This window comes from Schistocerca nitens, chromosome 3 (assembly GCF_023898315.1).
Source record: "Schistocerca nitens isolate TAMUIC-IGC-003100 chromosome 3, iqSchNite1.1, whole genome shotgun sequence".
Lineage (NCBI taxonomy): Eukaryota > Metazoa > Arthropoda > Insecta > Orthoptera > Acrididae > Schistocerca > Schistocerca nitens.
The window spans coordinates 822,817,395-822,843,754 of NC_064616.1; the positions used below are offsets into that span (position 1 = coordinate 822,817,395).

At 38.1% G+C, this 26,360-nt stretch overlaps 1 protein-coding gene across 3 annotated transcripts in view; it reads left to right on the forward strand.

The window, feature by feature from the left end:
• LOC126248841 (RNA-binding protein 1-like) overlaps positions 1-25,791 on the forward strand; it is a 38,195-nt gene extending 12,404 nt beyond the window's left edge. For 2 of the 3 annotated variants that reach the window (XM_049950261.1, XM_049950260.1), the window contains exons 2-5: positions 7,234-7,449; positions 7,523-7,603; positions 8,675-8,764; positions 25,107-25,791. In XM_049950261.1, coding sequence (XP_049806218.1) covers positions 7,241-7,449; positions 7,523-7,603; positions 8,675-8,764; positions 25,107-25,110 — 384 coding nt within the window. In that variant the 5' untranslated portion in view covers positions 7,234-7,240 and the 3' untranslated portion in view covers positions 25,111-25,791. Of the gene's footprint in view, positions 1-7,233; positions 7,450-7,522; positions 7,604-7,945; positions 8,221-8,674; positions 8,765-25,106 lie in introns of those variants that run through there. The other variant, XM_049950262.1, reaches the window with a different exon arrangement.
• Positions 25,792-26,360: the final 569 nt, after the last annotated feature.

A 26,360-nucleotide genomic window follows, 5' to 3' on the forward strand; every position in this document is an offset into this window, starting at 1 on the left:
CCTTTCTCTGTGATTTACTGGCTGGGTTAGACAAAAGGCTTCAAATGCTAGGCATAATTTTGTATTTAACTAAGGTGTTTGATTGTGTTGTGTTGTTCACAAAATATTTCTCCAGAAGTTGGATCATTATGGAATACGGGGAATAGCTCACAATTGGTTCACCTCTTACTTTAGCAACAGACAACAAAAGGTCATTATTGACACTGTCGAGAATGGCTGTGATGAGGGGTCTAAGTGGGGCACAGTCAAGTGGGGTGCCCAAGGTATCCGTTTTGGGACCGCTCCTGTTCCTTGTTCATATAAATGATATGCTCTCTAGTATTACAGGTAACTGTAAAATATTTCTGTTTGCTGATGACACTAGCTTGGTAGTGAAGGATGTTGTGTGCAACGTTGGCTGTTTAAAGTAGTGCAGTTCATGACTTAACATCATGGCGTGTAGAAAATAAACTAATGCTAAATCACACTAAGACTCAGTTTTTACAGTTTCTAACACACAATTCAACAAAATCCAATGTTTTAATTTCACAGAATAGGCATATGATTAGCGAAACTGGGTTCAGATTTGTAGATGTTCAGATAGGTAGTAAATTGTCGTGAAAAACCCACATTCAGGATCTTGTTCAAACTTCGTGTTGCAGTTTTTACTATTCAGATGGTATCTGAAGTGAATGATCATTCGACACAAAAATTACTGTACTATGCTTATTTTCATTCGCTTATGTCACATAGTCTTATATTTTGGGGTAACTCTTCCCATTCTTAAAGGATATTTTTGGCTCAGAAATGTGCAATAAGTGGTGTAAGTTCATGAATTTCATGCCGACCCCTGTTAATGAGTCTGGGTATTTTGACATTGACTTCTCAATGTATATATACCTTACTGTCATTTCTTGTTAACAATATTAGCTTATTCCCAAGAATATGCAACTTCCACTCAGTTAATACTCAGCAGAAATCAAACCTGCATTTGGCTCTGACTTTCTTAACTCTTGCGTGGAAAGGTGTGCAGTATACTACTACATCCATTTTCAATAAGCTACTGCTCAAATTCAAAAATCTTAGCTGTCATACACATGCTTTCAAATTGAAACTGGAGTTTCCTCATGGGTAACTCTTTCTATTCTGTCAAAGTTGCTTGAAAAATTAAGCCGATTCTTGTTGTATTGTTGATTGAGTTTACTTAAACTTATGGCTTTACTTTTTGGGTTCATAAACATTTTATTTTTATCTGTTATTACTTTTACTTTGTAATTTCATGTACTGACACGTTCCATGACCTTGGAGATTTGCTCCTTAATTTGGTCCTGTGGAACTTGACATATAAATAAATGAAATACTAATGCCACTTGTATGTTGTTCCTGCTTGAAAATGAAATATTTAAACCTGTAATAACAGAGTAAGTGCGGACTGTAGGTGTGAGAGATGAGTGACACGTAGGATATGTAAAAAAGATACTAGACTTCAGTGTTTGAGTTCCTTGAACATTATGAAGTTAAGTGTTTCAATCTGTCCCACATATCTATGGACGAATTTATTGATGCAGGTTTTCAACAAATGCCATGCAATCTGAAACATAAATGTCATATTTTGAGGCATAGGCATACTACTTTGTCCTTTTGAGCTAAACTTTCCATTATTGCTCTATTAGTGACTTGATTCGCCAGTTAGAAGTTTGCGTAAAATGAATCCAGAATGTCCCATTGAAGTCTGCTTCTAATCACTTTTTGTGGTGTTTTTTGAGTAAAAGTTAATTACGCATTTCTTTCATGACATGTTTGGGGTAATGTAGGTATTCTGTTTGTCGTCAGTAACATATTTCTCCTGATTATCTATTTCACTGTAAAAAAATTTAAGTTACGTAATTCCTTACCAATTTACGTGGGATTCCGTTAGTAAATGTCACATTTGTAAATAGTTTGTGATGATTGTGGATGAACCGAAAAGGAAGTCAAGATAAAATACCTTAACAGAGAATTTCAGCAGGTGCTTATTTATGATGATAAGTAGTAGTCTGTTAAGATACGAAATTTTAAATGAGAAAATGGAAGCTTATCATAAGTGCAAGACTTGGTTGGGTTACACATTAAGTAGGGGGGGGGGGGGGGGATGGTAAATCTTGTTGATTTCCACTTGTATAGTGATATCCCTAAATTGGAAATGTCTGAGTATGCGCAATATTAGTTAACCTTCACAGTTAACACATTTCATATATTTTACTTGTTTAGGACGTAATAAGTGTAACCTTTGAGAACTGGGTGAGGCTTTAAAGTGACAGTCTTGGTGAGAGTGTTCAAATGTGAACATGAAACAAATGTTGTGGGGACATATTGATTTGTAGCGTGTGTGTGTGGGGGGGGGGGGGTGCATTAGTTTGGTTTCATTCATTCATTCGTTTGTTTGTTTACATAAAGCTCTTCAGATTTGTGTTCAGCACTTTCACTTTAATGCAAATGCAGGTAGAGCGAAATAATTCCTACTTCGGTATCAGAAATGAAATTGTTTTCAACTATCCATAAATTGTATATAAACTAGAATTTGCCAGTAACCGTTCAGACTGAATCCTGAACTCGCTAAATATGATAACTAATAAGACTAGCTTGACAGTACTAGAGAGATCTAATTTGCTCTACTTACATTGATTTTATGGTAAAGGATGGTGCTTCTGAGAGGCACTAGGTGGGCTAAAATTTAAAAATGTTGTCTGGTAGTGTTGCAGTTCTGTGTAGTAAAATAAATGTGTTAAGCAAGTTCAAGAAGAAAACCATTTGTGTGACCAAAGCTTACAAATTACAGTTCAACAAAATTAAACGCATGACTGGGCTAAAGTTAATCAGTTTCTCAGTATTTCTTATAGTCTCTGCATAAAGATCTGATTGCAGTTTTTTCACAATTATGTAAAATAATTATATCAGAAACCAACAACCAAGATTCTCGTAAGTTTAAATTGTATTTCTTCCTAAACCGCATAAAGGTGTAATTCCGGTACACCCAGAAGTGTCATCCTTGTCTATTCCCCATTACTTACTAGGGAGAGAACTAGATTGCATTCTCAGAAATAACAGAATTTGAACCTATGTTTTGTGTCAAGAATTCCAAACCACCTATGGATGAAATTATATACTCTGGTCTTGCCCACTTCCAGACTAGTATCATTGGGTGGTACTGGAAACTGATTCTTGACGAAATAAGTTGCAAAATATTGGGAAATCACCAATGAAGAATTCAATTTCTTCCTCCTTGGTGACAAAATGTCATCACATTCCACACTGCATTTTGTATGTTTTAACATCAGCAAAGCCCTACAAAGACTGTTTTTTTTCTTGTGTTAGCATTGACCTGTAGTGTGTTTCTGCCTGGGCGCCCAGAGGCAACGCAGCTCTGGCCAGGAATATGAAGGAAGGCAGTGGAAATGAGGAATTGCTGCCATCACATTTGTTACTACTAGCCAAGTTACAAGCAGAGATTTTGAAATGATCAGCGTGGATGGTTTCCTTAAAAGGCAATAAATGCATAAACCTGTTAGAGCACAGAGAAAATCCATAAGTTGCTTGTAATTCAACACGGTAGGTGTCAGATCTGAACTAATAGGAGTTGGAGGAAAGTCAGTTGAGAAATGAAGTAGAATGTTACTAATTTAACATGAACCTGAATGAAACACATGATCAAAGTAATTATTCTCTGTGAGTAGCAAAGAGGTTTAGGCTATTTCTAAATTTTACATTTCACAATAAAGCTTTTACCCCAGGTTTTAAAATTAAACACAAGCCTTTTATGAATTTTAAAATGAGCACAAAGATTTAAGATATACGAGCCCAAGTAGGATCGTGCAATCAGTAGCTTCTCCTGACAGTGGAGTTAGGATTCAGCTTCGATGAATTTACAGCATTATGCAAAGCTCCTGATGATACTGGAGTAGATGAGGTGCAATCAACAAAATAATTTTCCAGTCTACTCTGATTCACTAAGTGTCTACAGATCATTTAGCATATGCACCCAACAAACTGGTCCAAAACATTCAGGACACATTGACATATTAAAATTTCAAGGGAAGGAGGCTATATGAGTCAAGGAAATGAGCAAACTGACTTGACAGCAAGGAACACTTACAATGAAAATAATTCATTGCCCAGTGCAGCCTCAGTTAAGTGCTGTTGTCTTGTTTAGAAGCAGTGTTGGTCAGTGTGAAAATGTATGCCTGGAGGTACCAAGTAGCATATAAAGGGTTTGTCACAAAGACAGAAAAAAGGTTTTAACACTTCTGACCCAGAGCTGCCAGTGGGAGGACCATCCAGTGTGCAATGCATTTTTTTATATTGGTGTCAGTGCTTCATGTTTTACTTGATTGCATTTTATATTACACAAGGGCAGCAGTTTTTCTTGATGTGCATTTCTCGGCTGTTGTAAAACAATGAGAAGAGTGTGGAACAATTTTCTTTTGTCGGGGGTCATGTTCAAATTGCTGGTTAGCTTATATTAGAATGTGACAGTGGAAGGTGTTAACCCAGGCAATATTAATCACCAGGTGGTGGCCATATACGGGGAAAATGCTGTGTAAGGGTCAGCACGAAAGTGACATGCCCATTTTCATAAAGCTGGGAGTGTTTGAATGATGACCCGAGACCAGGCCAGGTGAACATGGTAATCACAGCTGAACTCGTCAAAAAGGTGAACAGCCTGGTGAGACACACCTGTAAGGTCACGCACAGTCTGATGGCAAAGTTCAAGTGGGAGTGGCTTGAGTATCCGCCCCACTGCCCGGACATGTCACCTTGTGTCTTCCATTTGTTTGGTCTGTGAAAAGAAAATCTCAAAGGGAAGTGCTTCAACTTGGACGAAGAACTGTAGGACGCAGTGAAGGACTGGCTCCTGTCATAGTCACAGGAATTCTGGGAACAGGGAATCCTTCAGCTCGTGAAACAATAGGCTAGTTTTGCTCATGCATCTGGTGATTACTTTTGAGTAGAGACTTCAGTTATACCCACAGTGTGGTTTCGTACCTTTTGTTTTGAACACCCCCTCACAGTTTAATAAAAGTGTGAGAAAAGGGCATGCATGCTGTCATAAGTGATTTTTAATTATCCATTTTAATATATTGATTAGCAACCTCTGTCAGTGTTGAATCAATATAGTCATCACATTTGCTGTTTAACTGAATTTCAGGTCAGTCGTGTGTACAGTTCCACTTAACAGTTAATCTTTTTCTGTGCACACCTCATTTTTATGGTTTTCAGATTATTTTGATCTTTCTTTTCATCTGTTTCTTGGGCTTGATTTCTCTCTTCCTGTATAATATTTTTACAGTGGTGCTGAAGGTTTGTCATCTTGATTTACATGCAGATCTTATTGCTATTATTTTGTTGTATAAATTATCAGCTTTTCAAAAAGCCTTGGTTGTGTTGAATTGTCTAATTTTTGTTACATGGTTTGTTTTTTCCAAGTCATTTAGATCTAAGATTTGGGGTTGTTGGGTACTGTAAGTCATTTTATTGAATTATAAACAATAACTGGTGATATGTTTGTTTGCAGTTACGTAGCTGTCGAAGAGATTTTCCTGAGAAACTTCGTTTTTTAATTTATGTATTAAATTTTTTGTGTACCTAAAGTTAATTATGGGTATGCTTCTTCTTATAATCATTCTGTAGAATGAAAGATGTATGTCAACAGATTGTTTTATTATTCAAGATTGGAGAAAGTTGAGTGGTCTGCTTGTTGGGCTGTATGAATCATTCTCTGGCTTATTGTCTTTCCTTTACACTCCTCATAATTTGTTTTTGTGTTATATCTTAGAGCAGAATTTTCTTTGCTGCTTCTGTTCATTCTCTCGTTTTCAGTTTTGCATTTGAAAAGTGACAGGTGTGAGCATTGTCATAATTTGTTTTCTATGTATCCTTCCTGGGTGTCGTAAGTCTGCTTCCTCAACAGCACAGATTTTATTAAGCACAACTTAATTACAGTTAAATTATGGAAAGTAGTAGTTCTTGACACTTACGGAATCACAACAAAAGATGTCAGGAGGTCCAAGACCTTCAGGTCAGTACAGTACTTTGAAAGTTTGTTGATTAACTCACACATCATTGAGGTCACTTTAGTTCATCTGAGAAATTCTCATGTACAGTCAACCCTTTCAGTGCACCCATATACTGTCAGTTCATTCACTGAAAACGCAATGGTCAGTTGAACGGTGAGCAAAGGCAGTCCTGCATTAGGCAGGCAGGCAAATCTGTGTGCCAGGAAAATGTAATCACTAAGTAGTAATAAAGTCCAAATAAAAACCCAGAAGTAAACTTCTTAGTAGAGGGTGTTTGTCAACAAATACACCAGATTGCTTGCTGTGAACATCAGCTGATCGACAAGTGAGCCCATGGGAGTCTGCTGCCACCTTGAAATCAGCTATTGTTTTGCCTTGCGAACAGGGCAAGTGTGTCCTTCCGTGCCATGCATAATGACCTTGCTATTTGTTTGCATAATTGTTTCAAATTATCCAGCAGGACTAAGAGTATGCATGGTTTTGGGTTTCTATGGCATAGTAGTGATACGGTTAGAGGCATAGTGATCTATTCCATTTTTATATTCTCATTTTAATGTTGAAGTTCAAAAATTAATGTTTCTAGCAGAATTGAAGGTGTGACAGTGGATAATGATTTGTGCTACTTCCTAAAACATTTAAATAGTATTTTGTGGAAAAAGTACTCAATAAATTTATATAAAGAAGAGTATTAAAAATTGTAAGGTAGGTTTGAAAGTAAGCCAGCAAATCTGTAGCCAATTTATTAATCATGTCTCCATAGGAGTTGCTCACTAACTGGTTAGTCACTGTAGTATTTCATCCAATATCAGTGATACACAGTTGCCAACATTCCCTTGTAGACACAGGCCCACAAAAGTCAGGGTTTGAAACTAGGTGTAGCACACAATTTTAATGTGTTAGGTTTTTAAACTCTCATTCTGTTTCATTTAGTGTTTGTAAGTAATTGCTTCCTTGAGAGATGTTTGAATCTTGTAGCTATAAGTTCAGATGGAAACATTTTCCAGACGTGCACTAGGAGTTAACTTCAGATGTTAGCTTACATAATTCTTGACAGCTACTTGCAAGCAGGAGAAATTGAATATCTGAAAGACTGATGTAATGTTACTGTTGAAAACCTCAGTAATATTTGATTTTATGCAAACAATTTTGTTACGGTGATTTTAGTTCACTTAATGTATATATCTTAAATTGCAATTTTCAGGTCGACCATGTCAAGATACCGTGAATGGGACCTGTCTTGCAAAGTTTATGTAGGTAATTTAGGCAGCAGTGCTTCAAAATATGAAATTGAGGCTGCCTTCAGCAAATATGGTCCTCTGAGAGATGTCTGGGTTGCTAGAAATCCACCTGGCTTTGCATTTGTTGAATTTGAAGATCCAAGAGATGCTGAAGATGCAGTGAGAGGCCTCGATGGCATGTAAGTTAATATTGCATTTATTAACTAGTTACCAAAAATTGAATCAAATATTTAAGTAATATTGCTGTTGCAGGAGGCTGTGTGGAACACGCGTGAGAGTTGAGATGTCAACTGGACGTAGTCGACGAGGCGGTAGTTGGAGGGGTCGGTCAAGGTAAAGCCTGTTGCTACTAATTTTTTTATTTGAAACATACCTATTAAAAATACAAATATTACATGATTGAAATGTTTGATTACATTGTGTGCATATTTCCATTTGTTACATTATCTTCTCATTGGTTTTTAAATGTTAAATTTTGTACCATAGAAAGTTAGCAAATTTTGGGTAAGTTTTTAACAGAAGTGAACTGATAGCGGGATGTTCTGGACAAGAGGTGGTGACATATTTATGATGATGTGGCACAATTTCCAGGGCTCACTCTTCTCCTTCTGATCTACCACCTCGTGCTCCAGACACCCTGATCTTCATGTTTTTGCTACCAACATGACGGGTCAACCAAACAACTTCCCCATATGAATGCTTCGCTCAGCTCATCACGACGCAACGTGCACGTGTGCTACCCTTCTCAACCGGTTAGGCATAAAATTATGTGTGGCAGTTAACACCGATAATCAAAACCGACAGCCTTCCACTACCACCATTCCATGGAAAACCTGCCCAACCAACGCTGGCTGGGTTTTGTCCAACCTTCAACACAACATTCTGTCATCAATTGTCACCGGCACAACAATTGCAGCTTCTCATCTGCCCAACTTATCTTCTGTTGTCATGTAAGCTTACTTGCTTGCCCAGTTAAATGCAGTCTGGTATATAATCATAAATTAAACTTCATATGTTATTAAATTATAATGCAAGTAGATGATTACTTTCACTTGATAAAACTTCATATAGATTTTTGAAATTTAAATTTGTATGTTTGAACTACATTAGCTGTGATCTAAAAAGTTAGGTTTTCTGCATGAATAAGCAGTTAAAATTTTTACAGTACAAATAATGATTAAAAAAAATTAACATGACTAAATCTAATAATTAGTTTTTCACCTTGGAGACTTTTTTATTTGATCTGTTTGTGAAGATAAAACAGTATGGTAATTGCGATTAGTTTGCCAGTCAGACTGCAGATTTTCATGCTTCAGTAATTATACCCTTATTGTAATTAGTGTTTATGGAATAGAATGATTGATGTTAAAATATTTTGAGTGTTAATCTTGTTTTGTCTTGCAGGTCTAGGTCTCCTCGAAGGCGTTCTTACAGTCGGTCAAGATCTCGAAGTCGTTCACCTAGGCGATCACGATCACTTTCCAGGGACAGGAGGTTAGTCACTGATAGGATATGTATATCTGTGATAAGGCAGTATTCAGAAAATTACCTCTGGTGGGTTAGAAATATACAACAGTGCTTAAAGAAAAATTACTAGAAAGTCCTAAAATTACACCTTCATGTTACTTTATTTATGCAACTGTCACCATGCATTATGCATTTCTGATGTCCTGAGCCATTATCGTAATCAACACAATGAGACCTAGACCATTTTTTCGTGTTCATGAAAAGATGGAAATCATTTTGAGAAGAGTTACGGTTCAAAAATTTATGCTCATACCAATACCAAAGTTCTTGGGTTTGATACTCAATAAATTTAAAATTCATGCAGGTAAAATGGTTTATGTCCCAGCACTTAAACTCCAAAAATTTCTTAGTTAATGTCACATCCTGCACTCTCAAACATAATTTTATTTGATGGGAATTTGTCAATTAGTTGAGAAATGATACTTAACTCTGTGTTACGTAGGAAAATAATATACAAAAGTGTAGATATAATTTAATATATTTTAACTAACCAGTATTTTATTTAAATGTTAGTTCTTATAACCAAGTCTATAGTGCTTTGTTGCTACATTGCCTAAAACGTCTGGAGGTAGAAAAGTAACTTCAAAGCTGTCTTTGTGATTGAATTAGCACATTCCATATTCAGTCATTGGTGTGGTTGGAGACACAGCTAGTAAGTTGGCATGAGGTTTTATTTACTAATCTACAAGGCTGCACAGAAAATATGTTAGCTTTGTTAATACACACATTTTTGTAACTTATTTCGCATTTTGGAACAAGAACTACAAAACGCACTTTTAACAGTAAGTTAATCAATTTACAGGTAGTTGATGTTTGGAGAAAAATACGGAATAATATGGACAAATATGTAAAAGCAGCTTTTTAACTGTGTTGCTGCACTTAGTGCAATGTCTGTACTTTCTACATTCCACTCAGCCTCAGAAAATAACTTTTTTGCACCTGTATAGGCTGCATGTAGAAGTAGGGTGCACCTAAACTTTTGACAAGCGACCACAGTAAAAGGTAAATCTCGAATATAGGCCGCACTACTAAATTTACGAGGCAGTTTAATTACACAGTAATTAGGGTTGCATCTTTCTCCTTCCCCTTCTTAAATGCTTGCATAACTACAGTATGACTATTAAGTTGCCAAATAGAACAGCTGTTCTTAAATAGTGTAGTCATTTAATGGTGTTACTAAATGATTATAAATGAAGTTAATATAGTGTGTCCAAACATAATTACTCCCTCCATGTGGCCTATACCTCCCTCCATTGGTACGTGTGTGGCGTGCATGAACCCCTGAACTATTGCAGACTTCCTTCTCTCCCAGGCTGCATTCTCTTCCCGATATCCACTCCTTCCCATCCTAGCTCCTGTGTCCCCCCCCACTCCACCCAACCCCCTCCCTCCCCACTCCATCTGTTTCTCCTCACTCTTGTGTCCTCTCCACACCTCCCTTTCTAAATTATTTCCGTCATGTGAGTCAATTGGGGAAATTCTACCTCCCTAGTGTCTCCAGTGTGGGTATCTTCCCCCTTCTCCCTCCTTCCCCACACCCCTTCCCCATCCATCATCTCTCCCCCCCCCCCCTCCCAGGTCACCAGCATGTGTAATGTGTAGCCAGTTCATGTGGCAGGGCTGTTATATACCCATCTGGCTAAAACTTCTGGAACCTGAGCTGTCGGCACATCTTGCCTAAGAGTTGTTGCTCGTCCTTTTGGGGCATCAAAACTCCAGGCAATGACTGCCATGCTAGGCTCCCCTTGCCACGGCTGGGTGGTGCCTATGGGGTGAGTCCCTGATGGGAATGGGTTTTACTAAGGTGGATGCTTTGCAAATTACGTGTGTTAGGCTCAGTACTTCCGGCTACTCTTCAGCGGTAATCTCTTAAGTCTGTAACGGTTCTGTCTCTGCTCCTACATTTGCTTCCTTGGCCTTCCCCTCCTGGGCCACTCCCTGGGAGGAGGGCCAGGCACCCCAGCTTGGGGTGAAACCCATTCCCTGATTCTTAGTTTGTTCCAAATGAGGAGACTTTGACTCCTACAAATTGCTTTCTCCTGTAAAACACACCGAAGAAAAGTTTGGTGAAGTTTACTAAGTAAGATTTGATCTGGTTCCCTACTGATGAAAACCTCTTCTGCCAGTCATTTGGTTTCCCTTCATGCTTAAGAGACAACTCAGTAAGCATCACTCCTCACCAGTCCTTAAATATGACCTAGGGCATTATCTTCCACAGGGACTCCTCCTTCAGTCTGACAAGAAAATCCGGACTAATCTGTCACAGCATGACGTTAATTTCGTCCATAGAGTCCAGAGAGGTCTTAAGGTCAATTGAATTGATACTGGTGCTTTCATCCTGGCTTTTGGGAGGGGGGGGGGCGGCATTTTAGTCACAGTTGTGGTTTACTGTTGCAACTTAAAACCCTATATCCCACCTCCCGTGCCTTATTTCTGGTGCCTCCGGTTTGGTCACTTGTCTTCACAATGTGAGGAGGAACCTGTTTGCAGTGACTGTGGGTGCCTCCTCCATGTGGGGAGTCCTTGCAGACCATGTCCCAAGTTGTGAGCTGTTCTAATCTACATTCGCCTTGGTCACCATATTGTCTGATCTATCAAAAGGAAAGGAAAATCCAGGAATTCTCTTGACCGGCTATCCTATTTTGAGGACCAACAGAAATTCAACAGTCTTCACCTGGTACCTTTGTCTAATTTTGCTTCTGTTGTGTCCTCCTCTCCCCCATCCCCTCCTCTCCTCACTTTCATCCTGTCCCTCCTTCCTTTCCTCCTCCCTAGCGGTTATGGTTCCCTACCCTCATAGAACTACTGCTTCTCCTTTACTGGAGAAGAAACTGATGGGGGCTCCCTCTAGCACTCCCCTTCCTTGGTGTCTCCAGGTTCTTAAGCTTGTTAGTTAGCTGCGGGACACGTGCTCTGTGGACCTCAACGCCATTCGTTCTCTTTCAAATCCTGATACTGCTACGACCACACTACCTCTTGCCATCGGAAGAATGAGGAGTAGGAGGAGGAGCAGCACAAGTCTCCCTTCCCCCAACATCCCAAGGGACTGTAGCCCCTCCCTTTCAATAAGGGCCCTATATTACATTCATGGATGTCATCCTTACCAGTGACCCACTGACTTGGCACGACACAGTCTGCCCCATTCAATGTCCAGCAGCCTCATATACTATCATCCACCTTCTGGACTTGCAGTCTCTTCTTTCTCTCTACTCCGTAACTTGCATTGTAGTAATCTCATTTTGTGGATACTCATATGTCAGCTCTTCGTGGTTTCCAAGGCTTCTGCTGGAACTGGGTCAGCCCTTTGTGAGCTTTCAGTAGTGTTTGTCTGTTGATCCATATGGGCATTTAGTTCCTCTTCATACTGTGCTTGAAGTGGTGGCCGTTCGGATCCATTTAGACTCTCTGCTAACGATATGCAGTCTTTCTCCCCCCCCAGACTGGCCACCTAAACTTCCTGCTCTTCTTTCCCTCCCTCCGTATTGGGGATTTTAATGTGCATAATCCTCTGTAGGATGGTACTGCGACCACTGACCGGGGCAGGATTGTTGAAGACCTGCTGGGAGGTCTTGATCTCTGCCTCGTCAGCGCTGGAACCCTACACATTTCAGTGTGGCACACGCACTTTCTCAGACGTTGATCTGTCCATCTGTAGCCCTGGATGCATCCCATCCATTCAGTGGGAAGTTCACAATGATTTGTGCAACAGAGATCATTTTCTGATCATCTTATCTTTTCTCCCCCTCTGCTCTGCATGCCCTCCCAGGTGAGCCTTCACTAATATGGATTGGTATGCCTTTTCCTTGGCTGCCAATCCAACTGCTCCACAACACAACAGCAGTGATGAATCCATATGGAGTTCGACCAATGCCATCCTTTTGACAGCTGCTTCGGTGATTCCTTCTTCCTCAGGTTCTTCCTGACAGAGGACTGTCTCTTGACCACCTCCTGGCCTTCAGGCGGCTTCATGCCCAAGCCTGTTGTCGTGTTAAATGCCAGATGGATTTGTTGGGAAAGATATGTTGCTGTCGTCGTAGGGGTGCACACTCCTCCTTTGTGGGTATGGTCAAAGATCTGGTGAATTTTTAACTGCTGTCTTCCAACAAATGTCTCAGAAATTTCTCTGAATGCTGTTATCCTCACAAGCCTGGACTCTGTCACTAAGCATTTTGCCCAAGCCTCAGGTTCGGTCAACCATCTGACCGCATTGTCTCCTCAAACACAATGTGTAACGACTCACTTTATCTTTCATTCCTCACAGTGTGTGATCTTACAACGCTCCATTAAGTGAATGGGAGTTAGTCAGTGCCCTTGCTCTCTGCTCTGACACGTCTACTGGAACATACCAGGTACACAACCGAATGCTTCAACACTTAATGTTGGCTTATACATGGCCTTTTTAACCATGTCTGGAGCAACGGGAATTCCTTCCACATGGTGAGAAAGTGCAATTATTCCAGTTTGGAAATCAGGTAAACAGCTTCTTCAGATAGACAGGGATCATCCAGTCAGTTTAACCAGTGGTCCTCTGTAACTTACTTAAATGTATGGGGTGTCGAAGGCTGTATTGTGTCCTTGAATCCTTGGCTTCAATCCAAGGTGCTTTCTGCCAATGCTGCTCTACTGCAGATAATTTAGTCCACCTGGAGTCTATCTAAATGGCTTTTGCACAGCATCAACATCTTGTTGCTGTCTTCTTTGATTTGCATAAATTTTATGGTACCACATGGCACCACCATGTACATGAGTGGAGCCTCCATGGTGTGCTCCCAATTTTTATCCAGAATTTTCTTTCATATTGCATTTTTCATGTACAGGTTGGTATCTCCCGTAGCACCTTCTATCTGCAGGAGAATGGGGTTCTACAGGATTCTGTTTTTTTTGTGTCCCTCTTTTTAATGGCTATCAATGGTCTGGTGGCAGCTGCAGAGCCTAGTGTGTGTCCCCCACACTATTTATGTGCTGATGATTTTTGCATTTATTTTTGTTTGGCCGTGATGGGCATTGTTGCTGAACGCAGACTGCAGGATGCAATATACAGAGTGCAGGCATGGGACCTCTCCCTCATGGCTTCCATTTCTCAGTTGCCAAGACCTGCGTTACGCGTTTCTGTTGTCATACAGTCCATTCCCATTCACATATGACCTTGATGGCCAGTTCCTTATTGTGGTGAACTCTTCATTGTTTCTTAGGACTGGTCTTTGATAACTGGTTGACATGGCTTTCCCATCTTTGTGATATAAGACAGACATGTTGGTCACACCTCAGTGCTCTTCGATCCTCAGCAACAGGGCTGCAGATCACCCTACTCTGATGCGGCTCTACACAGCATTGGTCCAGTCTTGTCTCGAATTACAGCAGTCTCGCATGTGACTCGATGTCACATTTGACGTTACAGATGCTGGACCCAATACACCATTGTGGGGTGACTGGTAACTGGTGCTTTTCAAACTAGCCCTGTGATCTGCCTCCTAGCAGAGGCAGGAGTTCCACCATTGTGGGTTCTGCACCGTTTGATCACTGATGCATTATATATCTGCTGCTTCCTGGAGCACCTGAATGTGTCTCCTCTTTCCAGATACAGAAATGCACGTCCCATAGTGGTAGCTCAGGTGCGGGGTTAAGATTGCCATCCACATCTGGTCTTCTTTTCTCTCTCTCTCTCTCTCTCTCTCTCTCTCTCTCTCTCTCTCTCACTCTCTCACTCTCAGCTCCAGCTTTCCCCTCTACCACGTCTTGTCCATGCCACTCACATATACCTCCATGATTGTGCAGCCCTTGTCCACAATTCTGTCTTGACCTTCACAAGGTCTGAAAGAATCGGCTTACCGCAACCATTTCTTCTGTTGTCGGTACGTTTGAGGGTTCAGAGGTAGTTTATGCTGATAGCTTGATGTCTGCCGGTCACAATGCCTTTGCTTACTTTCATGCGAGATTCAGTGAACTCCACTCTTTTTCCAGGTTGGAGTGTCTCCACTGAAGAGTTGGTAGCCCTCTCTTGTGCTCTTGCGCATATCCGTTCTGGCACTGGTGAGTTCTTCCTCACCTGTAGTGACTCTTCGAGCAGTTTAAAAGCTCTTGACCACTGTTACCCTTGCAATTCTTTGGATTTGATCATCCAGGATTTTTCATCACCATCAGATATCACAAAGAGGAGCGAGATTAACCCTGCCTGCTTGGATAGCTGTACGTATTTAAAGTACCGGTTCTGGGGTGGGGAAATGCAGTGGTCCTGGATCAGATTTGCCTGGCAGGTTGATGATGAGGGTTGGAGTACCACCCAGCCTGGATGTTGGTTTTGGGTGGTTTCCTACTTCCCAATAGGTGAATATTGGCCTGGTATCAAAGTCTTGTCTCAGTTAAACCATTTCCAAACATTTAGAAAATGATAGCTCAGTTTCACGTGAATTTCACTAAACGCAAACAGTTGAGATACTCACATTTCGTCCCAGGTTGTAATGAAATGTGACTGACAAGGACGACATAAGGCCACCCCTTAAAATTAACAATGCCAAATCTATTAACAACCATGTTGATGTGGGACAAAGGCAGATGATACGGTGCATATTGTGACATGCTTCTAACTCTAAAAGAGTAGTTATTTAATAGTAATGTAAGTTCAAGTTTCTACATACGATAATTAAAGCACAATTCCTTCTGCTTTGTTTGGGTACACTTTGGAGGGTAGGGGGTGGAAGCTGCCTGTAACATGGCCCCCTCTTCTCTCTCTCTCTCTCTCTCTCTCTCACACACACACACACACACACACACACACACACACACACACACAGAGAGAGAGAGAGAGAGAGAGAGAGAGAGAGTACAACCCTTTTATTGACACTGGGATTAGTTTTTTCAACACTTTTCAAGACTGTAGCTATAGTTGAATCTGTTGTTATAAAAAGGTCATAAGTCCATAAAACATGATTTTGAGATTTTCAAAGAAAACTGTTTTATGCTTCAATGGTGGAAGTTATGAAGTACTTGGATTTTTAAACTCTGGTGTACCTGGAAACCATTAAACCTGCATCTTCAAATCATCAATTTTTATTTTCATATTCTTCAAATTAATTTTTTTAATCTTGGACTCATTACCTTTTCGAACCAGATTAAAATAATTGAACAGCTGTAGAATTTTGAGAATTTATTAATAAACACAAATTACAAATAGTATTTTAACATAACCATCATTACAGATAAGCAGTGTTGCAACATTTTCTGTAGGTTTCATGCATTTTAATCTTCAGTTGTTGTAGGCCAAGTGAATAAATCAGTATAAAAGTTTTTGAGCTCCTCTGGGATGTAATGATCCAGTTTTTTTTTATATCATTTATCTTAACTTTGTATATAGGATATTTCTCTCCAAGTGCTAAGGTTGTTAGGAGTGTGATGTTTGCTAGGTGTTTTAAAAGTCTGAAAAAGTCAGTCCATCAATGAATGACTGGGTTACTAATACCCTTGGGTTGTGGCTGTCAACTCAATCATATTGTACTGTGAAACACTGAAGTTGACTTTCATTGAACTGTCTTTTTCCCATTGTTTCTAAACTCTGGGAATTGCATTTAGAAAGATCTGGCCACCAGTCCTTATAGTTCTTAACAATGTTGTTATCCTCAAGATAGTTGACAATGAATGAGTTCATTTTATTGGCAGGATGAAGAATAAGTTCAATTTATTATTTCACAGTTTGTCATAACTTTCTTCTCATGGCCCCAAACACCCTATCACAAGGTAGGAAAGAGTAACCCCAGATAGGAAAGTATTGAAAATTTTTTTTCAAACATACCAAGCCCTACTAATGCCATTAGGAATCTGACTACTGTATTGTTATGGTTTTGTCCTGGGCCACCATCAGAGAAATCGTGTATATCCTTAATATTTTTACCAAAGTAATGTTCTCCAAAGAAAGAAAGAAAGCAAGAAACTACAAATCACATTAGCTCCCTTTTTGGCTGTTCCTTCATGGAATACAAAGAAATGAGGTTTGCCAGTCTTAAGGAGATACGGAATCACCTATGCCCCCAATGTTAAAATATGCCTACTATAGGAAACATTTTCTCGCAAACTACTGGAGACAGAGATAAAATTTTTAATGTAATTTTTACTGTACATGCATTGATATGTTACAATACTAAAACAACAGTTTATTGTCAAAGTATTTTCTTACAGAGATATTTTACATTTATTTTTAAGCACATTTTTTCCGTCACTTTTTACTAGGTTATCACCCCTAAGTCTTTTGTAGTAAGTCAAGTAATTAAAAAATCGTTGTTTCAGTGTGTAAAAGAAACCCATGTGAATAAGTCATAAAAATTTCAGCCTTATAGGTTTTAAAATTATAAACAGCAGACCAGTTGCAATGGATAAAGAAATTCTTTACCTAGGTTTCGACAAATATAAATTTGTCTTCTTCAGAAGGTAACCTGAGGACAATGAACATCATAGCTCTTCTAGGTTTACCAGTACCCGAGATAACATTCCTAGAAGAAGTAAAAAGCAAACTTATGAGAAACGGACAAAGAATATCAAAACATTCCTGATCCATAGTTAATACGCCATTCACAGTCTTCATAATTATCAAGTCTTCTTTTGGCACCCCTCCTCACTTATCTCGCTTTTTTCACTAATATCTTGATATTGTCAGCATGCCTTAGTCTGTGCTGATCTGAAGTCAACATAGCACGTACTGTGTGGCAACCAACACACAAACCCAACTTTTGAAGGACCTGGCATTTAGTTATATTCCCAAGATTGAAGGTTGCCACAGCATCATACATACCAAAATGTAGTGTATTAATTCTGACAAACCCTGTTTTTGGGAGACGATGCCATATCACACTATTCAAGCACTTGTTGGGGTTCTGCAGTTTTCCATGAAGTGGTGTGGAAATACAAAGCCCATATAGCTTTCCTCATTTCTTCAAGATTGCCTGTATTTCGCCTGATTGCAAGGCCATAGCAATTCTGAATGTGGTCTATTATGGAATCAGTCAATCTTCCTTTGCCATGCAAGGTTTTCTCATAATCTAGTTTTTTCCTTTTCATAACTGATTTTAACCTTCTCAGCCTGGCACCCATTCTCTTCTGCACATGTCCTATGCATTCAAGTTTGCTCATTTTGCACTGTTCCCATGTGGTTTGTTTTCCAAAACTTCTTTGAATGCTTTAGTCACCATCTCCCAGGTACCTGACATCGCGAACATTATACCACTCTGAAGAGCGATCAAAAATTTTTTCACCTCTGCAACCTCCATGCCACCACTACTACCATAATAATTAGCAACACAATCATAACTGTGTTCATTTTTCAGCGTGTCTATGCATCTACAGTATTGAAACATCAATAACCTTCCCAGTGTCAACGCTAGTTGCTGTTATAATACTATTGTTGCAGGTGTGACCCCTTTTTTGCCACTGCTGTCAAAAGCTACTGTGAGGTCACAACTGCCATCATTTTCTTTCACTGCTTCTTCCACAGCTACCTGCATTGAGTTTGTGCTACATCTTCAACTGCACATACTAGTACATAGTTGTAAGCATCAAACTTTGAAGGTACACTTGGAAGATGTAGAACACCACATAGCATATCACCAGCCGCTTTGCCCTTACCAGTTGCTCACAATCCATAAACTAACCTAATATTTACACTATAAATTTCAGTTTTCTTGTGTCCATTATTTACAGTTACTGAAACAACTTGGAAACGTTTAGCTGTACTTATAAACACTGCATATTAAATTAAAATGGGCTGCCAGACCAACATGGGATTCTACTTTCAGAGAAACGTTTCCTTGACATTTTTGCAGCACACATTGTTTTCAAGAGCTTCACACAATATACTCGTATCAATGAGTTCATTAACTTCTTTCCCTTTATCAGGTAAATTATATTTCTCTTCCAAATCGCTTAGTTTTTTATGATAAGCATTGTTTTCATTTGGAGTAAGTTCGTTCAGCAAATCAGTAGTAAGTGGACTCACATTTTCCAACTGATGATGAAGAACTGCTTTGCTAATTTGAATCACTATTTCTTTTCTTTTGCCAGTTCACACACTTTTGAAACACTTTTGCTCTAGCTCGAGGCATTTTCACTGCGAAAAATGAAGCACCAAATACGGAATAACTCGACAACTACTACTTTCATATAGCACACTGTTTACAATCAAGCCCGTCACAAAGTCAGAGTAACTTGAGGCAGCCAGAGGGAAACATTTTCGGACAAATAATGTATAAAGTTTGGCTGGAAAGTGGGATATTCGAATTTATGTCACAGAAATGTACTGCCAAAAAGTTTATGGTCAGCCATGAGAGACGTGTATAAGTAAAGCGCAATTTTTTAACCCAAAATCAGATTCTGTATCCCCTTAAAGTTGTAAATACTGAAAGTAAAGACCCAGAGCTGACTTAGGTAAAACACTTCCTGTACTGTAGTGCAGGGAAATGGTACGTTCTGCATAAAATCCATACATATTCCTTAGACATCATTTTGAATGCACTTTTCCTGTACAGCTTTTATCTTTTTATAAAAACTTTTTGGTCCTTCGGATATGAACCACTTGCTCTGCAACAATCACTCTTTTAACTGAATCATAAATGTAAGTGTTTTTTAGTTTAAAGTTCCTCACAGTAACTACAAACATCTTTTTGAGATCTACCAAACCTGTAATTATAATTTTTGTGGGAAAACTTAAAATAAAATCCATATTTTCATCCAAATCAGGGAATGTCTCTAGAAATAGTGAATGCATAATCTTTACATTCAAATCAGCCTTAAAATACTTAATCTCTGTTTGCATAGTGAGTAACTTTTACCTCAAACGATTCAGTGTGTTACTTTATTTTATCAATAGCATCACCTTTTATAGCTCTGACTCCGCTTCCCATGCTCTTACCCTGTTATCCACAGGAAATTTTCCTAAAACCAGCGGACCTCCTAATCTTCGAATCATCCCGTCACTCTTCAGGCCATGGATATTAATAAATGCAGTTTTACATACCAGAATTCTCTTTCCGTGAACTTGAACATTATATTTGAAGTTCTTTTTCCTACATTTTGGATTATCCTTTCTTGGGTGTCTGCGAGTAATTTCAGTATCTTCCATAAGACTTTGTAGATAACAATCTTGTGCATCCTTGCTCCCGAATTCCTTGAATATTTCCAGGATCTGGGCTCTGTTGATCTCATCAATGGCATCAAAACAGTGAAGCTTACAACTGCAATAGAAGAAAGCAGTGTTTAGAATAAACAAGGGAAATGTAGGCTTTATGTTTTACTATACATATAAAAAAACATGTATTCGACATTTAGTTTTTAAATTTATACCTACTTGCAATTTTTCCGTGTTGCAGTTGCAGGAATGTTTTGTCCCTTATAGTTAATCTACGCTTCTCCTCGTAATCTAGCCTTCATTATGATGGGTTTGTATTTATCATAATGCCGTATGCCTTTACTCTTTTTATGGTTAAATTGATACTACTAATGAAAGATTAGACAACAACCACACAAGATTCGTCTTACAATGCAGTGCCAAAAGTAGATCATGAAATCGGTACTGGTAAAATCTGATTGTTGTTAATGTAGGGACATAAACTGTAGGCTACTTTCAGCGATTTAAAAAATATTTCATAAAACTAATGAAGATGTAGTATGAAAATGTCATGAGTCCTGGACTCACGACATTTTAGTACCAACTAAATATTTTGGCAATGATTTTCTTGGCTTTAAAGGCAGAAACTCGTGGAGTTCTCAACACAAGTACCTGCGTCTACAGATGGAGAATGCAAAAATACTGAAATCTGAATTTGTGAAAAATTAGACTCATGAACTTTTCATAATAACTGATAAAATTAGAAAATATTCCATGAACATTTTACTGCTGTGGGCGAGTTAGTTATGCTCCACTGCTCCCAGGTGCTGAGAATGCGTTTAAATGCAGCCTCTGCATTTTCTTTGTACACTATTGACGTGCTACGGTATCCCATTCTGCTGACCCCCTCACTGCCGCAAACTAGTTGTTTCCATATACCAGTGAATGAAAAAAAAAGTTTTGAGTATTTATCACAAAACATGTGCCTCTTATGTGTTATCATTTGCAAAAAAACTCATTTTGATATCTTGAAGTGTTCATGAAATATGGCAATTGTTATGAGCATTATTCCAAAAGCACAGGGATGGACTTGAGTGTGACTCACACAACGGTCCGATAGATAAAAAAAACTAATAACTCGAGAATGAAATTATATTGTTCTGCTTTCAATTTTAAATACAATATCAATATCTTACCTACATTTCATACACAGCAATGCGCAAGCTAAAATCAACCACATTGCAAGGTTATGCAATGCATTTTTACCTTGGCAAACGTGTCAAGATTTTCTACATTGTTTTACTTGATGCAGAATGGTAACTGTGACGAATAACGGAAAGAAATTGTCCGTTAGAGTGAAGGTGTGGGTCATTCCATGTCAACTCATCTAGACCTCCATGCTGGAGCATCAGATTTAGTTTAAATTTTATGTGAACAATTGCACATGTTCCCAATGAACATTGATATAGTTTAACGTTCATCAAAGCAGTACTGTCCAAGATAAGTGACTAGTTTGACTCCATGCATAACTTTTCACAGATCAAGCATGAACTTGTGGCAACTTCGAGCTGTTATCTCGCGGAAATATTTTGTTGAAAGAAATCAAATTTGACCATGTTGTGCACAACTTTGTGTTCTCCTAAGAATAATAATGAAAAGAACATGATGAACCATTTTCAGCCAGGAAAGTTTATGCAAAATTGCCACCCAAAAAGATTTCAAGGTTTAGTTTCTTATATCTCAGGGAATACAGGTATGTCAAATGTGTAACTAGGCATGTAGTAACCTAACAACATAAGATTCTCAAATATAAATATTCATTTATGTGCCACTTTCCAATGCTGAGTAAATTAAGTCAAAAGTGGAAGATTTCATAAGAAGGTTGGAAAAGAGGTATTTTCGCCCTGATTTTGCCAACGAGGTAAACTCCCCATTGCACTGCCATCAGATTTAGTGGTAAGAGGGCCCAGTGGACACAACATCAAAAACTGAACTCAGATCAAGCATGGAAACAGGAAGAAGGTGTACTGGACTGAGAAAAAAAAGAGCAAAATAGAAACAGTGAATGGTCCAAGAACCAGAAGTACAATATAGAGCAGCTGTGACGGTAATAATGTAAGAGATGTGAGGCCAAACCTTCAAAATTTTTATGCTCAGCCAATGTTGCTTTGATGAATGTTAAACTTCCCCAATGTTTATTGGGGACCTGTGTGAGAATGTTCACACGTTTTCAGTGCAGTCATAGGTGCTGAACTTCGGTTAATCTATGTTGCTATTCTCTTGGAAGCTGTGCTGATGTAATGGAGTTAGAAATTGACACTTAAAGATTGATCTGTGTCTGACATGTTACAGTTAATAAAAGTAATAATTGATGGTATTTCAATTCCATCTTAGCAACTACAAAAAATGCTCGTTTTTGTCACCAAACGTGTTGTGTTTTATTGAAAGAAAACATCAGTGGTCTGTAATAAGATATATTTACAAATTGGTTTCTTTCTAGATTCGTAAACAGTTGGTGAAGAATGATGTCCATTTTACTTAGGGTCTTTCATGCTTGATCTCTGCTCCCATCAGTAAATGCTATCTGCTTGGCCATTTGATTTATTCCTTCTTTTGGTACTGCTGCTTTTGGCCTATTCCCACATTGCTTTGCAGAACAATGTGTTTCTCATTGTGAAATGTACCAGAATACATTACCACTAATGTCTGTATCCTGGCTACATATGCCTCATTTGTTCTGTGTAGTGTTACCAACTCTACCAACAGTGTTTCCTTTGAACTAGAAATATACTTTTCCAGTTACCATGTGTGTGTTGTCATTTAATTATGTTACTATGTATTTATTTAATGTGTAAGAGAACAGAAGGTGTAATGATGAAGTTAAAGGTTCAAATAGTACGTTACAGAGGGGGGGGAGGCGAGGATCGAATGGTGAATGCAAAGTGGTGGAATGGAGTGTGTGTTGGAGGATAATGGGTGAGGAGCAAAAGAAGGAAACTGGTAGAGTAAGAGAACCCACAGAACAACAAACAAGTAGCAGTCATTTACACATTAAACAGACTTCCACCTACTCACCATTTAAACCTTTAACTCCATCACTACATCTTCATTTCTCTTACACATTAAATGATTACATAACATTATTCAATATCATAGCAAACATATGATGAATAATAGGAAGAGTACATTTCTACATCAAACCCAAAAAAAAAAAAAAAAAAAAAAAAAACTAGAAGTGGGTAACACTATGCAAAACACAAGAGCTGTATGTGGCCAGAAAGAGAAATAGGAGTGGTTGCGTTCCACATTGAGAAAGCATACTCCTGCAAAGCAGTATGGGATTAGACCAGAATCTACAGTGCCAAAAGAAAGAACTTAAAAACATCCAAGCAGGCGGTGCTTCCTGCTGTCAGAAATACCATAAATAAAAGCAACAAACTGTTATTCGATCTAGGAAGACAGCCAATTTGTAAATATCTCCCATTAAAGACCACTAATATTTTATGTCAATCAAATGAAACACAGTTGTGTAGTTGTAAAGACAATTAAAAGACCTTCAATAATTACAAAGCAACTATGGACAATGACACCCAAATTATAAATCTAATAAATGTAAATTTTAGTGACTGATTACATAATTCTTCTATTGTTCTAAAAGTAAATTTTGTAACAAACATATAAACATAACATTAACCTATGCCATGATACTTTTTTTTCCTTCTGAGAAAGCTTTTCAAAAGGTGGAATTTGTTAGTCCACATAGACGACAGTATAATCCTAAGTACGTTAGGCTTCCCTCGGGCTCTTGTTCATGTGAAGATAAATCTAATTTGAAAAATACTAGCAGCAAAGAAATAGAAATTAGCTGTACTAATTGTATTTTATGAAGTCCACTGAAACAAGAAATAGCTTCAAGCAGTATTTGTGTGTTACAGTTATAAAGTTTCAATAAAAATATTTACATAATTAATTTTTTGTTTATTTACAGGTACAAGTCCGTAGTCCTGGTAAACGTTGAAATTCCTGTGCCATGATACTGTAGCTCATCACTGAGGGAACTGAAATAAAATGGCACAGCCTGTTGATAAAACTTGTGCAATAATTCATTTTCTGTCAGGAATCTGACACAGAGGCTGCCGAAAATGAACTACAGCGCAGTAATAGATTTTTATCAATGAGCTGAGCTATTTTGTTTCAGCTCATGTACCCTGGTGCTGTGATACCAAGATTTTGATGTTTACCAGAACTGCAGGCATATACCTGCAAACAACAAAAAATTACTTACCCAGCTGTATTTTTTTGAGATGATAGTAAAATCTTTGGCAAACTCTTGTAAACCATTAATGTAAAAAAACTTAATGGAAAACATTGTTTTCTGCGTGAAAGGAGGTATTGTCTGTCAGCTGGTGGGTCCTAATTTTGGGTAGAGAAAATTTCAACATTAATGTATACCAGGAACAGCTTACGGCAGGTGCGATTTTTGTTTCCTTTTTTGATGCTTTCAAAATTGCAGCCGTGCTTTATCAGGAACATTTTGATTATTGGTAAGTCATTGAAGGGATGACTTTCTTGAACTCCATAGTATACTAACCACAGTTATATTACAGGTATTAAGTGTAAGTATTTTTATACCTCTTTCCCCAGTGTTTCCTTTTGTGATGATACTTCAGATTTTTAATATGATAGTACGTTCTTTTAAGGACTTTATTTTCTGTTAGACCAGATCAGGACAATGACATAAACACTCTGATGTTGAACTTATCTGTAGGCACTATAAAACTTTCAGGATTTGAAGGGGAAAAAAAACAATCCAGATAAATTTGGTCAAAATTTTAGTGCAAGAAGTCAGAAGATACTGTGTTAGACTTTATTCATTCAAGATTCATCTCACAATGATGTAGGATTTGTCAAGTTAAGACAATGACCACACACAGCATACTACATAACATGCTTTGAGGATAGGATAGGTGGTTGGCAGGAATTCACTAGTCCAAACACAATAAAAAAAATTAGTCATAATAAGAATCAGGAAAGACAGATGCCTCCTCCATTTTCAAGAACACTTCATATACAGAAATCAATAACACACAATAAACAGTTAGTTACTAAATGACCTGATAAATATTGGTAAACAGAAACTCAATAAAACAATTGTAAAAATAAGATAATGATAAGAAAATAGTTGTTGAATGTCAGTAAAATGCAAATTTTTTGCTGTTTCAGGTGAACTGGCAGCGGTTCAAATAACGAACTCCGTAAAGGTTGGATTACTGTCAAAGAGCTGATAGTGGTAGACAGGCTGAGGATCCAATAGTGCTTATTGTAAAACTCATTACATGTTCATTTATGGTTTAGTTTTACACACAACAGAAGTGCTAACTGTTACCTAAAAAGTATCTAGTATGGTATTTGTCATTTTTGTAGTATACTAAGTCCTGATCTCTTTACATGTGAAAGAAAAGTCTTTTATTTGTTATTGATTCCACAGTTCCATATCTGTGGGTGAACAGTGTTAGAAACTAGCATTCCTTTCTACACTCTATTTTATTAACTTCTATGTAAAGGCTTTTTGAATGTCCTACAAATAAAATCATTTGTATGTTAATACTTTTCTTTTGAAGAATGCACATTGTGTTTCTCTATAAGCAGTTATCATTTTATGCAACATAATTTTGTATTGTATATTGTATGTAATGGCATGAATTTTGCTCCAGTGTTGAATTAAGTTATACTTTAGTGCCCTTACAGTGCGTATTTATATCAACACTGCAGTGTAGTAATTATTAAATATGTAGATTATAGTATATTACCATAAGTGTCTAACCATGAGTTGGTTTAAGTATAGTATGGTATTTGTTATATACTTGTTTTAAATGTGACTTAGTTAATAAAGTATTTTTAAAAATCACTGTTGATCATGACCAATGTGAACAAAATTTCCCACAAATTTCAAAATCTCGAGACATTCACTCATGGGTGAATGTAAATAGCTGAGAAGTCATTAAAGATCTGACACACAATCACATAATTCTAAAAGTATCTCTTGTTTTCATGTTACACATTTTGTAACATTTCTTACTCGATTAGTCAGATTGTGAAAATCTGATGTTTCCTGGATATAAAAGAATCTGGCAATATGTGGTCTCATGAATTTGTGTTACTTCATATTTTGCTGGCCGCATTATCTGTTGTTAAAACAAAAAATGTCAACCAGATTTGTTCAGCATACAAAGGTGTTGCAAAGAGCTGCACAGTTTTGCTCCTATATGGCTATATTCTTAGAGTTGGTACTCTTTACATGGTTGGAGGTACCTTGTGTGTACAGTTACTTCCCTCAGACATAATGTGCAACTAGATCATGAAAAAGATGTTCATAATTGTACTTGTTTTCTGGCTATATCTGTTACCAGATGTCAAGTCTTGTACCATAGGAATCAAGGGAGATGATTGGTGACAGGTCTCCTCTTTCTACAACAC